The following is a 14,675-nucleotide window of genomic DNA, read 5'->3' on the forward strand; positions in this document are numbered from 1 at the left end:
GTTTGGTGCCCTGCCATGACACTGAATAGTTCCTGGGCATCCACGTGCCTCGGCTCTGTCTGTGAAAAGACTGTAGGAGTGCTCCCCAAGGAAGAGTAAACTTGGGATTTAATTCACTGATTGATTCATGAGGTGGTTTTTGTCCTCCTTGGATGCAAGGCACCTAACCAGTGCAGAGCATTGCCTTGGAGAGTTCCCAGTCAGGCCCATGAAGGAGGAACATGTGTTGTTTCTCCTGGATTTTCCCATCCCTCTTTGCCCTATTTTCTTAACATGAAGCTCTCAATAATTTTAGCAAGAGTCATTCCCGAGTTCAGGAGTATGTCTGTACAGTCCTGCGCAAGTGAGTCTTGACAGGGCTTTTGCTTTCTAATAGCTGAAACGGAGAAGGGATCTGCAGATCACTTGGATCTGGCTGGCTTGCCCCCTCGCCCAAAAGAAACGGATAGTCTACAGATGACTCCACCTTCTCCAGATTCCAAGAAAAAGGCCAGAGGGATCAAGAAATTATTTGGCAAGTAAGTAAAAGATGAGAAATGACTGTTCTCCAGAGCTGGGTCTTGCATGGGGGTTTGCTGGGAACACATCTTCCCTTTTCCCCCCTCCAGCCTGTGGCTCCATGGTTTACTGTCTCAAGAGCAGGAGCCAGTGTGGCATTTGAGGGAGCTCACAGCAGGTCAGTGGGGAGTGGAGGAAGAGCTACAAACCCCACAGGAGATCTTACCTATATTGGTTGCAATAGTAGAAGCATGACTTTTCCTTAGCCAAATGTGAATATGCTTTCTTCCTTTAAACTAGACTTAAAAGAAGTCAGTCTACTACCTTCAACCCAGATGACGTGTCTGAGACGGAGTTCAAAAGAGGAGGGACAAGAGCAACGGCGGGGCCACGACTGGGCTGGTCTCGAGACCTGGGGCAGTCTCACAAGTAAGACAAGTGGTGCAAAGCGTGCTGGTGCTTGCCTTCCTAGCAGCTCCAGTCGAGCACGGGGTCCAAAGGAGAAGCGCAGTGTCAAAGTGAAATGTCCCCTCTCCTGGCAAGTGGAAGCAGGCAGATCCAGGCTGTTTCCTTCTTCAAGATATGGCTTTTGTGGGGTTGACGTTGGTTCAGTGGTGGGGTCCTGCTGTGAGCAGAACCTTTCTTGTCCACGGCTTGACAGGAGTGCAGCTGTGAGGCCGCGCAAAGCGGGGTGTGAGCCGTCATGTGGCAATGACAGATATTCCTCTGCTACGTTTTCTGCTGCACTTCTGGGGATTAAAGACTAAAGTAAAACATTATGGTCTTACTTCAGAGTTTTAGCCACCCTAGCAGCAGAGGTGGTTGTTTCAGTGGTATTAATAGACTGTGTTTATTGTGATAGTGGCAGGAGATCAGCAGCAATCAGCGCCTCGTGGCGCTGACAGTTCAGAAGTAGAGACACCCTCTGCCTCACGAGGCCCACCTAGCAGCCGACTGTGGTGCGCGTTCTGCCACGGAGATTGTCCCAAGTCCCACAAAATACTCATGAATTAGGCTTAGGTTTTGGTTTTATTGTTATGTATGAGAATAGGAGATTTGAGACACGTGATTTATCAGTCTTTTTTTGGTAAAATCTTCTGTAGTGACCTGGACATGCCGTTCGCAAAGTGGACAAAGGAGCAGGTTTGCAACTGGCTCCAGGACCAAGGGCTAGGCTCTTACATTACTAATGGCAAACACTGGATACTGTCTGGGCAAACACTTCTGCAGGCTTCTCAGCAGGATCTGGAAAAGGTGAGAAATACTGGAAACACTGCTTTCAATTAAATGTACAAAAAATAGCTATTTCTGTACATGTAAATCATGTCTGTAAGGTGCATCCAGTAAAAAAAAAAAAAAAAGATTAATTTTAAAAATTTTGTCATCTGCAGCAATGCCAAATCTGTTTCTTTTTAGTTGAAGTTTCATAGAAATGTAATGCTCTGTAATGAAACTGATAATTACAAATATGTGATTTAACTTCATTAAGCATGGACATATCAATCAGCTATGCCACTTCAAAAACATGCACACAAGAGTGCCTCATTATCATATGGGTTTGTAGATTCATTAGCATTTGTGTATGGTACAGTTATTTTATGCCTGTGTAAGAAGGCTGTAAAAAGCTACTGTTTTGGTCTGACTGTCTTTTCTGCACATTTTACGCAGAGGAATGAGGATTTGTTACACACAAGGGTGATCAGTTTCTTTGTCTTAAATCATTATAGAATTGTTTACGTCTTGTTTTCTAAAACTAGAAACATTAAAAAAGTTGATTCAATCTATACTTTGCATCCACAGTATTTGCTAACATTTGAATTTTCAGCTTTTAAAAATCACTATACTCATCAAATAGTAACCCTGTTTTCTCGAAAAGGGAATGAGCTAATTCAAAGTTGTAGTTATACTACAACCAGCATAAGAAAAGCGTGATATGGACACAGTGGCTTGTAATATTGTTATCAGAGGTAACATTAACTAGCAAGCACTGGTGAAAGTGTACATGGGATTGAAGAGAGCCTGGAATGGCTGCACTAGCAACTAAACTGGGGAAGGTGTTATGCATTTGGAAGTATTAATAAATGTCAGTAATTCCTGGGACCTTCATGTGCTCTTAACTAATTCTTTTAACCTTACCTGCCTAAGTGGGAGGGAAGGAAGTAATCCCATCAAGTGTTTTTCTGAATGCTAACATGTTGTATATTGTAGGGTTTTTTTAACCTGGTATGAGAATATTGTGGCTGACATTTTCATACAGTTTGGAATCCACCACGTTTTGAAATTAATCCACCACAGTGAGTGGGCCTTTCCCTAGTGCTGAACATGTGCTAAAATGATGCTGATATTCAGCAAATAGAAAATACACCTGCCAAGTCGCCAGCAAGTGCTGTGTACAGTGTGACTCTCTGAAACCATTTGTAATTCAGCAGAGGGAGAAATAAAATACAGTATTGTCTCTAGGTTTGCTGCTTTCCTTCTTTTCACAGGAGCTTGGGATAAAGCACCCATTGCATCGGAAGAAGCTTCAGCTTGCTCTGCAGGCACTCGGGTCTGAAGAGGAAAACAATCATGGAAAGCTGGATTACCACTGGGTTACCAGTAAGATTTTATTGCACGCTGAAGCAGCAACTTTTGATTGGGGTTCCTAATCATGACTAATTTGGGGCTCAAAGAGCGAGAATAACACTGACTGGTGCTAGGTAACTTGGCTGCCACGCTAACATGAGCATCTGTCTCTGCCTTAGGGTGGCTGGATGACATTGGCCTCCCCCAGTATAAGACCCAGTTTGATGAAGGAAAGGTGGATGGCCGAATGCTCCATTACATGAGCGTGGTGAGTAAATGGCGTTTTTTTTCCCGACATCCTGTTTATGTTCTCAGTTTCTCTCCACTTCAGTGTGCACTGGTGTACCTCCATATAGCTCACTAAAGACCAGGTGAGACTAGAGAGACCTGCTTTCACTGTGCCTGTTGTTGTGACTACATAGATACTATATTCACTCAACATCCTCCTCCCTCTCCATCCCAGCCTCCGTTTTCCTCCTGCTCCCTTTGGGTCAATTAGCCAGCGGCAGCAGCCTTTTTTGCACCCCACAGCACAGGATCCATGCCCTACCATGCACCTCTGCAACCAGCCTTCTCTCCTTCCCACATTCAGCTCCTGTCAGCCTCCCCCAAGCCTTCCTCCAGCGGCAGCCCTGGCCCCAAACACACCCTCCTGCCCCTGCTGTAAGGGGGAAGGGGGGAGTCCAGGCAGCAGCTGGCCCTGTGAGACGGCCAGCTGTGGCTGGAGAGGGGGTGCTGCCACCAGCCACCATCACTAACCTTCTTCCCCTTGGCCCTCTTGTGCAAGCGGCCACTGACCAAATCCCAGCTGGTCCCACAAGCAGCCTGCTTGTGGGGTGCAGAAGGGCATCTATGGCTGCTTGGGCAGCTCTCGTGTCACAGACAGCCATTCTCAGGTTCCTTATGGGCATCTTATGGGATCCAGTGTCCACAAGGAGGCAAAGAGCTGGATCACAGTGATCTGCCTTGTAGCTTCCTAGGGCAGAAGGTTGGCACCCATGTGGATGTCAGCAGACCGTCTGTGTGTTACTCTGGGCCTGTGCTGAGAGATTTAAAAAGGAATATAAAAGCACCACATAGTCACCGTCTGCGCATGTGAGTTTTGCCCCAGATCACTGGACCTACTGAAAGGAAGCTAAACTTGGAGCTTACTCTTACTTGCTTTTGCAGCATTGCAGAGGCTACACCTATGCGCCTGTAGTGTACCAAAAGTAGAGACTTCAGCTGCTAAACATCTTGTGTGTCTCATGAGACTTTCTGATAATAATTTTGAAGATGTTGAATTGTTCATAAGTTGGGTCTTCAAATTTTCTGGATAATTGAAGGGAGAAGGCTGAGGGAGGTCAGAGTATCAGAGGCATCCCTACCACTAAAAGGATATGCCAGAATCCCATATACGCAGGACCCCTTGAAACTGTAGTGGGTGTCCTGCGTTAAGCTAATGCTAATAGCTGTAACCTGTAGAAAACAGAAGGCCTGATACTACCACTCACCTGCAAGTATTTCCTATATTCTTTCCAGCTTTTAAGATACTGTCTTCAGGTGGAAGAGCAAACATAGTAAGCAAGAGCCCTGACTCATGCATGAGAAATGGGCAATCTTGTGCTTAACAGTTGTGCATGACACTGATGTGCTCAGGCAGCGTCTGTAAGTACACAAAAGTGTGCAAATTCTGTGGTCGCAGTTCATGCAGCTGGGCCTTTGCTCTTCAGGTTGTAATTAATTAATAGAAGTAGGTGGAATTTTTTTCTTCGGTGAGGAAACATTCGGTATACTTACCTATTCACATGGATGCTTAGGTGAAGAAAACCCAAGCAATTTCCTTTGCAGAAAATTGCAGTTTTGAGAGCCAACTTGTTTGAAAACAGGCTACATTTAATAGCTTTTGCATAATGTATTTCAAAACGCTTAGAGCCAGCATCAGCTCCCCACTTTACTGCTGGTCAGGTGAAGCCAACCCAGCTGGTTTCCTTTCTGTAAGATCTCAGGTAAGATGAGATAAGACCTTTGTTCTTGTCTGGAGGCACAAATGCAAATTGAGCATCACCAATATTAATTCCTTCTATATAACAAAGAAGAAATCACTCACACTCCTGTTCTCTCTTGAGCTATGCCATGGGCAGGCAGAGTAAAAGTTACTTTTTTATGCCACATTTGCATGTATTTTGTATAGGCTTTACAGTAACACCAGGAGGAAGCCTAGGGTTGATCCATCTAACTCTCCTCCTGTAAGACAAGCACAGCGCTGCTGAGGAACTGCAGCAGCTGCCCGGGACTGAACCTGCCTTGGCTACCTGGCATGGCTTTGCTGTTGAGTCCATTTGGGTCAAATGTTAAGTACTCGCTGCTTATATAGTGTGGTTTGGTGTTTGTTTCCTTTAGTTTTTTGTGTTCGGACATTAATATAAAAGTAGGAGGCAGCTGCTTCCTTCTGCTTCTTAAGTCTTGGAGATCTGATGCCAGTAGGCTCCATTGAGCTTCATCTTGTGTTGGGAGACTTTACCACTGTATTAGCTGGATGAGGACTGAATGCAGATAAGATGCAGCATAGGCTGTATTGTATGGGAACTTGTATTATTCGACAGTCGGTCTTTTTTCTATTAAAAAAGAAAAAAAAGTAATAGGTGGACAGAGGAGGGATCTGTAGCAGGAGCTTTGCCTTTTAAACAGATATTCTTTCTGTTACTTCCCTTTGTAGATCACTAGGGATATTTTTAGGCAGAGTTTAACCATCAAATTATAACAGCAGTTTTGGTGTAAATGATCAACTAAATACAGCTAGAGGCAAAGAATGAAAGAAATACTTTTTAAAATCACATGAAGTTACCCTGACTTAGCAAACCACAAAATAGAAGCTCTAATCTTAGAGTTCATTTGGGCAAGTGGAGAATGTAGTCTTAAATACTCTGACAAAATAGAGTCCAGTATTTGTAACACGTAAGTAATGCTAAAACATATTAAGCCAGGTTAACCCTGGCACAAGGATGCATAATTATCTGTCACCCAACTTGCACCAGCAGAGATTTGGACTTTGGGACACTTAATGGCATAGTTAGGACTCAATTACAACTGAAGAGCCTGCCTCAGCAGGAACGCAAGTCTCGCAGCATATGACCACAGTTGCGGTGCATGGGAGGTTTTTCTTTTGTAGCACTCCTCTGGAGCGGCGGCAGCAGCCAGCGAGCTGGGAAGTCTAGCCAGGCCTGTCACATACTCCTCCTTACAAGCTTTTCATGGCTTGGCTCCTTGAATGAGAGAGAATCTGATTATTTTGTTTTTGAAATGCTAAATTTCTGGGGCTAGTTGTTGGAATGAAACCAGAGGTGGGCAAAATCTTCTGCATTGCTTAGTTTGCAAACCTGTCATCAGGTCAGGGTGTTGGGTAGCACCAGCAGCTTTTTTTAATCTGTGAGCCTCAGCTGAACCTTGTGTCTCCTTCACCCTTGTCCGCCACATGTGTTCTGTGAATTGAGCCCCCTTGGGTGCCAGAAGGCTCTGTCTCTCCCCTCCTCAGTGGTTTGAAGGAGCCCTGAGTACAAGAAGGAGAAGAGGGAACTTTAATGGAGCCAAAGCAAAACTCCTGCTTGCTACTGTAGTCACGAAGGGGGGAACTCACCTCTCCCAGCTTTTGCCATCCAAAAGCTACCCGTCCGGCCAGAAGTAGTCGTCTGTGCCTTGTGGTCAGTGCAGAGAGAGGGGCACTGTGAGGCACTACCTCATTCCTTAGCGTGGCACAAATTGTCCTAAGAGATGCCTGACACTTTCCATGGACGCTGGTGGGAGCCTAAACAGCCGGTCTGTGCGAGCCATAAAATAAGTCCCCTGTCAGATGGCTGTTTAAGTGAAAAACATTGCGAGGCTTGAGCTTTTGGAGAAAGAACCAACTGCTTTTGTTATTATCACCGATGCATTGCAGGGAGGAGTGTGGCCGAGCCTTTGCAGGCTCTTGCCCTGCAATGTGTGAGAAGTGGCTCATCCCATGCTGAAAATGGTGTGGTGTAAAGGCACAGCCAGGTTGCCGTGTGGTGCCTTGTCACAGAGCCAACCTTCAGGCTGCCCGTGTGTCCAACAAGCTCCCTTGGCACATGTGAGGGGGAGTCGGCGCTCCTGGCCAACCTGCCCTCCTTTCCTCAAACCGTAGTGGGTGCTTGCACAAGCTACACAGTGATGGTGAACTGGGGCCAAGGAGACTTGAGGTGAGCCTCTCTGCAGCCTGGTCATTCCAGCACTTGTGACAAGCATTTTAAAAAACATTTATCATTTGCAGTTGTGGGAGACCAACATGACACGCCTTGGTATTTTTCTTCTTCCTTCTTTTTTTTTCATTCTAACAATACAGAATGCCTCAGTTTTCAGCGTAATTTCTTGTCTTCAGTTAAACTTTTGGCTGGATGTTTGTGCCGTTAAAACTTTAGGCAGGATTAAATGCAAATGCCAGGTGAGTCTGATGCACTGTGTTTGGAAAGCTGTCCTGGCTCTAATCAGATCGCTGAGGATGTGTCATCTCACCCTCTCCCCTCCTCGTTACCCCAGGTTTCTTGTACTAGGCTGTGTACCCTATGTGAAGAACATTGCACAGGAGCTACTACAGAGCAACAGGGGAAGCTTTTATTTTGGGACAGATGGTTTGACGTTAGTCACATGTCTCACATATTAAAGTCTTATCCCAGAATGTGTCAGATGTGCCATTTTAAGCCAGGGTCCGAAGCAGTCTCCCCCAGTCAGGTGCTGGTTCCACCAATAAGCATGTTTATGTTTTTTAACTCCCCCTTCCTCTTCAACAGGATGACTTGCTGTCCTTGAAAGTTGTCAGCGTCCTCCACCACCTCAGCATCAAAAGAGCCATTCAAGTTTTGAGAATAAATAACTTTGAGCCCAACTGTCTGCGCAGGAGGCCATCTGATGAGGTACAGCTTTAAGATGAAACTGTGAAGAGAAATCCTCTAGGGTTTTTCACTGGTGTTTCTGATTATTCCTGCTCTGCCCTCTCCTCCTTTCTTCTCCTTCCTATTTCATTCTGTTTCATTTTTGGTTTCCTTTTTCTCATGTTGTTCTTCCAAGTCGCATGCTCTGCCATCGCTACCTGGAACACCGCTTTCTTTCCTCCACCTGTCACGGCCACAGACTTGTGTCCTCTTGCCAAATCTCCCGCTTCTCTTCCTAGCCAACAGCTGGCCATTTTGGCTTAGTCCCTGATGTGCTGTCTGGAACATAAATCGCCTTGAACTCAGTGCACTGTTGCCATTGAGTCTTGTGTAACTCTCTGGAAAATTGGTGGCTGTGTCAAAATTTTCTGTGTAAAAGGAGTTTGGCCCTGTTACCAGACGAGAGACTGCCATCAGTTTGTTTTGGAAGCAGCGTATGCTGGATAGGGCAATGTATAATGAAGCAACCCAGACTCTTGGATTTAAATTCACGATGTGTATCCGCAAGAAAAGCACAGCGGCTCATGGAGCTAGTTAAATTTTCAGTTCTACTGGTAGAAATTGCAAGTAGCCTTAGTGCACAGCAGGATAATCAAATGGCATGAAGCATAATACAGACCTGCCCACTGTCTAGATCCATCTCCACATTGGTACTGCTGCAAGACAGAAATCCAAAAAGAAGTTTTTTTCCTCAAGCGCGAAGTGAGCTTGCATTCATTGAGGGCAGGAGAGGTTTGTTTCAGTAAAGACTGGGGCTGCTGAGTCGGGAAGTCTCTTTAACGGCCTGTTCCTCCTGTTCACAGAATAACGTCACACCTTCTGAAGTCACCCAGTGGACCAATCATCGTGTGATGGAATGGTTACGCTCTGTGGATCTGGCAGAGTATGCTCCTAATCTGCGGGGGAGCGGCGTGCATGGGGGACTGATGGTAAGGTTTTAGGCTGGCTTATTCCATTTTATTTTAAAAAAAACCATGGCTGAGAATTGCTAGTGCAAAGTTCTGACATTATCTTTGCTGCACACACCTTATCTTCTTATTCTGCTTAATAAGAAGTCGCTATCAAAATTTATTACCCTGTAGTTTAAAGGACATAAATGTCTTGAGCTGAATTAGTGTGGGCAGCAATGGGTTTGATTATCTGTATTCCCCCTCACAATTTAATTCAGGTATGGCATTCTCCCCCTGCTGTCCTATGACACTGTACACTGCTATCATGCTGTTGAACAGCCACCATCTTCCTTCCTAGACCTGGATATGTTTTTATTTTGTGAGGAAGGCCTGTTACTTTTGTAAAATCTGTGATTTCATTGTCAAACCAGGATCATTTTTAATTGCTCTAGCATCAGATACTCCAGGCAAGAGACTTATACTTACAGGAGTTTGTTGTGGTGATTAAGAGGTGTATCCCTGCTCCAAACATTTTATGTCTGTTTATTTTCCATCATTCCTCTGGCTACGTTTTCCAGAATTAAAGGGGATGGTGGGTAAACATTTTGTGTCAGCTTCACACATTACATGAGTTAAGGGTGGATTTATCTATTCCTATTACCTGCCAATTTGTTTCTATTTATAACTCAAGAAGGAAAGCCTGGAGGTAGCATTTATGAATCCTTTAACTAGTTAACTCTCTTTTCTCTCTCTTTGTTGTATGTTTCTTCTAAAATACAAACAGAAACCCCAAAGTAACTTTAGGAAGTGACCAAGATAGGTGTGCCTGTTGATGTCCTTGAGACCTCATCAGTCAGTACTGCTTCAGCTGGATTCTCTCTGATTTGATTAATAGGTTTTGGAGCCTCGTTTCAATGTAGAAACCATGGCACAGTTGCTGAATATCCCACCAAACAAGACGCTACTGAGACGGCACTTGGCGACTCATTTCAACCTCCTCATTGGGCAGGAGGCCCAGCAGCAGAAACGCGAAGCCATGGAGTCCCCAGACTACATCCTCTTAACAGCAACCGCCAAAGTAAAGGTAGGTCACTTGTTCTGGGTTGGTGCATGAACTGCTGGGCAGACATTTCGATCTCCAGTGTGCTGGTTTTATCCGTGATTGGAGAGCAGTTCAGTAAGGTCTGAGAAAAGGGGCTGGCTGCTGATGAAGGAAGCATGAGGGCAGGACTCGGCAGATCTGGGTTTGACACTTGTGTCTACCATGAACGTGCCACATCTCAGCCTCTCATGTGCACAGACAAGAGGTGGCACTCTTGTGTGTTGTCCTTCTGTCTGTACAATAAGATGTTTGGGAGGGAGACTGTCTCTTGCTCTTTATATGCTCATGGTTTAATGCAGTGGGATTCTGATCTCCTTTGGGATCCTTTAAATGGTGTTGTCTTAACAGTGGTAGAATGAGGGGACACATCTCGTTCTTTTGGATGCCACTATCGTGAAATACAGCTCTTCAGAAGATCTTTGTTGAGGAGAGCAGTGGGGTTTTGACCCTTCATCATTGAAACACCAATGCAAGAGTAAGTGTTAATTCTTTGCTGACTCTCTAACTTCTTGTCAATTTTCTCTTCACTTGTAAGCCAAAGAAACTTGCCTTCAGCAATTTTGGGAGCCTGAGGAAGAAGAAGCAAGATGATGTGGAAGAGTACGTGTGTCCTATGGAGCTGGGGCGGGCATCTGGAAGTGGGTCGAAGAAGGGTTTTAAGCCTGGCCTGGATATCCGAGTATATGACGATGACGATTTGGACAGGCTGGAGCAGGTACGCCAGTTCTAGCAGTTTGGAGTCCTTGACTGTGCTGTCACGTTCAATGGAAAAACCTTTCTTTTCACAGAGAAACCTTCCTTTTGCTTTGGCCTGTGAAGGTCCTGACTTCTTGCAGTCACACAGCACCACTAACAAATGTGTCTCTCAGCCCAAGGAGGTTCACGCTGTGAATGCAGTGCCTTTAGGACCTACTCTGGCATAACTGTCCTCTCCTCTCCTGGCAGGGCGCGCTTCTCCCTTGCTCTGACCATGTGGAGTGTAATCAAGCAGTTGCATTATTTGCTGCACTTAATTGCCACTCTGTCGTGGCATACAATGAATTTATTATTCATTCATTATTCATTATCTGTTTTTTGTAGATGGAAGATTCAGAAGGGACAGTGAGGCAAATAGGAGCATTTTCTGAAGGCATCAACAACTTGACAGTAAGGCTTGAAAGTGGAATAAGATCTCTGTTTCTGTAAGAAGGATATAAACCCCTTGGCAGTCGCTAGTATTAAATTGCGGTGCTGTTAATATAAATATTAATATTAAATAGCACTGCTATTTAATACAAATACACTAAGTACAACTTTTCTTCACTATTACTGGCTCTGTTAAACAGCTGAGTTTTGTAGTTTTGGGGGCAACTGCTTTGATTTATTTCAGTGCATAGTGGGACCTAGTCTTTCAATAGAGTGAAGCGCCACTGGTCTCTGAGGGCTAAAGTATGTCAAATGCTGTGCAAACTATGGGTATAGTGAAGCCTCATCAGAACTAGGGGTCAGGTGAGGTCCTTGTTTTTGTACAGGGACAGAGGGGAAAAGAAAAATTAGCGGTTGAGGAAGATACTTGCCCATCCTGGCTGGGAGGTTCCCCCAGCCAGGAGTGGTGGCCTGTGGTCACCAGCCCTCTTTGCTGACTTTCCACCCTCCAAGGGAGGGCAGGGGACACAGCATCCAGCTCTAAGCCGGTGGCTTGCCCTTGGGCGCTGGGCTGCAAACTGAGAGTCATGGCGCATTTTCTTGATAGAAGCCCAGCCTGCGCTCCCCCCGCCGTTTGGGCCAGCAGAAAGGGGACTGAGCCGCGAGCTCGTCAGGAACCCACGTGGGTGAAAAACATCCTCAGCAGAACGAAGCAGTGGCTGGCAGGGCTGACAGCGCTGTTTGCTGCTGGGCACAGGACTGGACCGTCCCAGGTGCTGGATTTTAGTTGTGAGGGCCTGAACCTTGACTCTTCCCTCCTTTCCTTTCTAGCACATGTTGAAAGAAGATGAAATGTTTAAAGACTTTGCGACTCGCTCTCCTAGCACCAGTATAACAGATGAGGACTCCAACGTGTGACAATAACCACCAGGCACTGACAAAGGCTCACTTTCCTATGTGCAAGAAACGTCATCATTATACATGACGGGCAGCAGATCATGTACATTACATTGCTCTTGCTTCTGTTTGTTAGAAGTAATATTGGGGGGTGGAGAATTTAAAAAAAAAAAAAAAAAAGGAGAAAAAAAAAAAGGTGCCTACTCTAAAGTTGCCATAAGAAACACCCAGACACTGGTGAATGGTAATTGTTTTTACTATATTTAATGTACAAACTGGTGATATGTTTCAGAGTGTTGCATTTAAATTTACGTGGTATGATAGTGCTCCTTTTGCTTATTCACGGCCTCAGATAATCCTTTGTACTGTTTCAAAATAACAGAAGACGTTAGGTAGAAGTATTGCGTCTGTAGATACTGTGCATCAGTTTTCTCTAGGCTCTCAGCTGAAAAAAGATGTTACTGCTCTTTTTCAAGTGCATTTGTTCAGCACAAATACCAGCTCTGCCCTTCCTACGGTATCCAGTGTAGGATTTTAGTCATCCATGCCTTGCATAAGCTCCCCGGTAGCTCTTGACTGTTGCTCTTATTTTTATACTGTTTTATAAAAAAAAAAAAAAAAAGAAAAAGAAAAAAGAAGTATATGAAGTACATATAAAAGCAAAAATTTAAATTTTGTGAGATGGAGTGAAGGAAAGTTCGAGGTGTGGGGGAAGGGCAGAGGGTTGTAAAAAGATTATGCCAGTTTGCGTACCAGCTGGTTACTGGAACAGGCAGGCTGACCTTTGGAACTGTTTGCTTTCATTGCTTTTTCCTAAGTGCACAGTTTAATGATCTTCCATTTGGAGTGAAACAATTATAAAGCATGTTTCTTCTAGCAGTGACTCTTACGGAAACTGCACGTTTTAAAACGTCTTCTTTCTTGTTCCCAGCAGCAGTATTTATAGCATTCAAACAAGGTTATTAACACTTCTGTGACTTAAAAAATTTCCTTAAAGTTGAGAGTACTCCCTGTGTATGGAAGGGATATTTCTGTGCTGTGACTAACGTAAAGATGGTGTAGTTGCAAAAAAAAATAAAGTTATATATAGAAATGTATAGGAAATATATTATTTCATAATATTAAACCTAAGGTGGGACTTCTCAAAAATTCAAATGTCAAACATGTTGCTTGTCATTTTACCTTCTTAAAGCACAGCTCCTCTGCTTTTTAAGATCATCAGATTTTAAAAATCCTAACTAGCCAGTGGAAATCTTTTGTCAGCCTTTCAGTATTGTGACGTGTCCTAGCCAAAAGCAAACAAAAAAAGTAACTTTTTATCACAGTGGTCGTTCGTACGGTGTTGAACGTTGCATGTATTTTAGCACAATGGCATGAAGCTTCTTCGCTTTGTAAAGGCAAAAAAAGTACAGCTGGAATTGGTCCTTGCAGCGGTGTGTTGCTTTACCAAGCGTTTGTCGCTCGTTTCATCGCTCTCCTTGCTGGAAGTGAGACCCTTTCCGACACGTTGCTGGTGTGGTGCAAGGGAGGTTAGATTTGTGCTGACTCTGTGGGTATTTCTGAAACACTATTAACAAAGCCGGGAAAGAAAGAAAGGTTCTTTCAGGGGCTTCCAGGGAGCTCCCATCAGATGTTGGGGTAGACTGGAGACATATTCTAGCATTATATTATTGTAACCTGATAAGCTACTACCAGCCTGGTTCTTTGAAGGATGTGCAGCGTAGGCTATTATTTATGTACCAAGATGAAAAATTCTATGTGGATCGGTTGTGTTATAGATAATATCAAGTGCTGCCGTTTTCTCTTTAGCATCTGGAGCCAGGCAAACAATCCATAATGTATACACAAAACAGTTCGTGCTGCTTACCATTTGTCTACCAACAAATCAGAGCTGATGCTTTATTCAAAATTCCTGACTAAGTAATGTCCGCAAATAATTTGCCGTCTGTTGTTTCTTCCTCTGCAGTCTTGGGGGTGTTGGAGCTATTTTATTCGGGCAGAAATACCACATTGTGTAACGCCTGCCATCAGCTTTAAGGTGCAAATGCTTGGGATGTGAATTGAGGGCTCGCTTTCTGTGAGTACTTTGCAATATGGGTATTATTTTACATGTAAGTTGGACTTAAGACCCTGCTCTCCCAAATGCTGCAGAAGCACTGGGAAGATGTGGTGCAGACTTCTGAGCAAAAGCATTTCTCCAGATTCACTCTCACTAGACACTGGCTAGTGAAATTAATGACTGGATATTCACAGGGGAGAAAAAAAGGGGGGCTAGTGACACATTATTATGTGCTGAACTAGGCACAACTACTTTCCATTTTCTCTTCAGTCCAGTGCTATTAGCAAGCATATCAGCAACGGCAGATGATGGTTTATTTTAAGTCCAGTGGAAGTAGCATTCTCTCCAAACAACTGCATTTACCAGTTGGAAACCAGGTGGTCCCTTCGAAGCTGCCTATCATCTGAACCTTGGTTATTTTATGGGGGTGGAATACAAAAGCAAGTGATAAAGTCAGCAAGTTTATGTGCACAGTTGATACCGTTGGAGTATTTTAATGTGTGCGTGTTTGAAGAGGGCAACATAACTACTGTGTATTGCCACGTAAAATCCAATAAAGTCTGTGGAAAATGCCAAGTGTTTCTGGAAGCTGGTTCCTTTCCAACGTGTCCTTT

At 44.4% G+C, this 14,675-nt stretch overlaps 1 protein-coding gene across 18 annotated transcripts in view; it reads left to right on the plus strand.

The window, feature by feature from the left end:
• PPFIBP1 (PPFIB scaffold protein 1) overlaps nt 1-14,637 on the plus strand; it is a 114,653-nt gene extending 100,016 nt beyond the window's left edge. For all 18 annotated transcript variants that reach the window (XM_087764718.1, XM_087764724.1, XM_087764721.1 and 15 more), the window contains 11 exons: nt 377-518; nt 799-927; nt 1,602-1,752; nt 2,985-3,096; nt 3,243-3,331; nt 7,848-7,970; nt 8,792-8,917; nt 9,774-9,962; nt 10,516-10,695; nt 11,061-11,126; nt 11,937-14,637. In XM_087764718.1, coding sequence (XP_087620844.1) covers nt 377-518; nt 799-927; nt 1,602-1,752; nt 2,985-3,096; nt 3,243-3,331; nt 7,848-7,970; nt 8,792-8,917; nt 9,774-9,962; nt 10,516-10,695; nt 11,061-11,126; nt 11,937-12,023 — 1,394 coding nt within the window. In that variant the 3' untranslated portion in view covers nt 12,024-14,637. The remainder of the gene's footprint in view (nt 1-376; nt 519-798; nt 928-1,601; nt 1,753-2,984; nt 3,097-3,242; nt 3,332-7,847; nt 7,971-8,791; nt 8,918-9,773; nt 9,963-10,515; nt 10,696-11,060; nt 11,127-11,936) is intronic.
• The last annotated feature ends 38 nt before the right edge of the window (nt 14,638-14,675 follow it).

This window comes from Nipponia nippon, unplaced genomic scaffold (assembly GCF_047370975.1).
Source record: "Nipponia nippon isolate SJK-2023a ecotype South Korea unplaced genomic scaffold, ASM4737097v1 scaffold_3, whole genome shotgun sequence".
In the NCBI taxonomy this organism is placed as follows: domain Eukaryota; kingdom Metazoa; phylum Chordata; class Aves; order Pelecaniformes; family Threskiornithidae; genus Nipponia; species Nipponia nippon.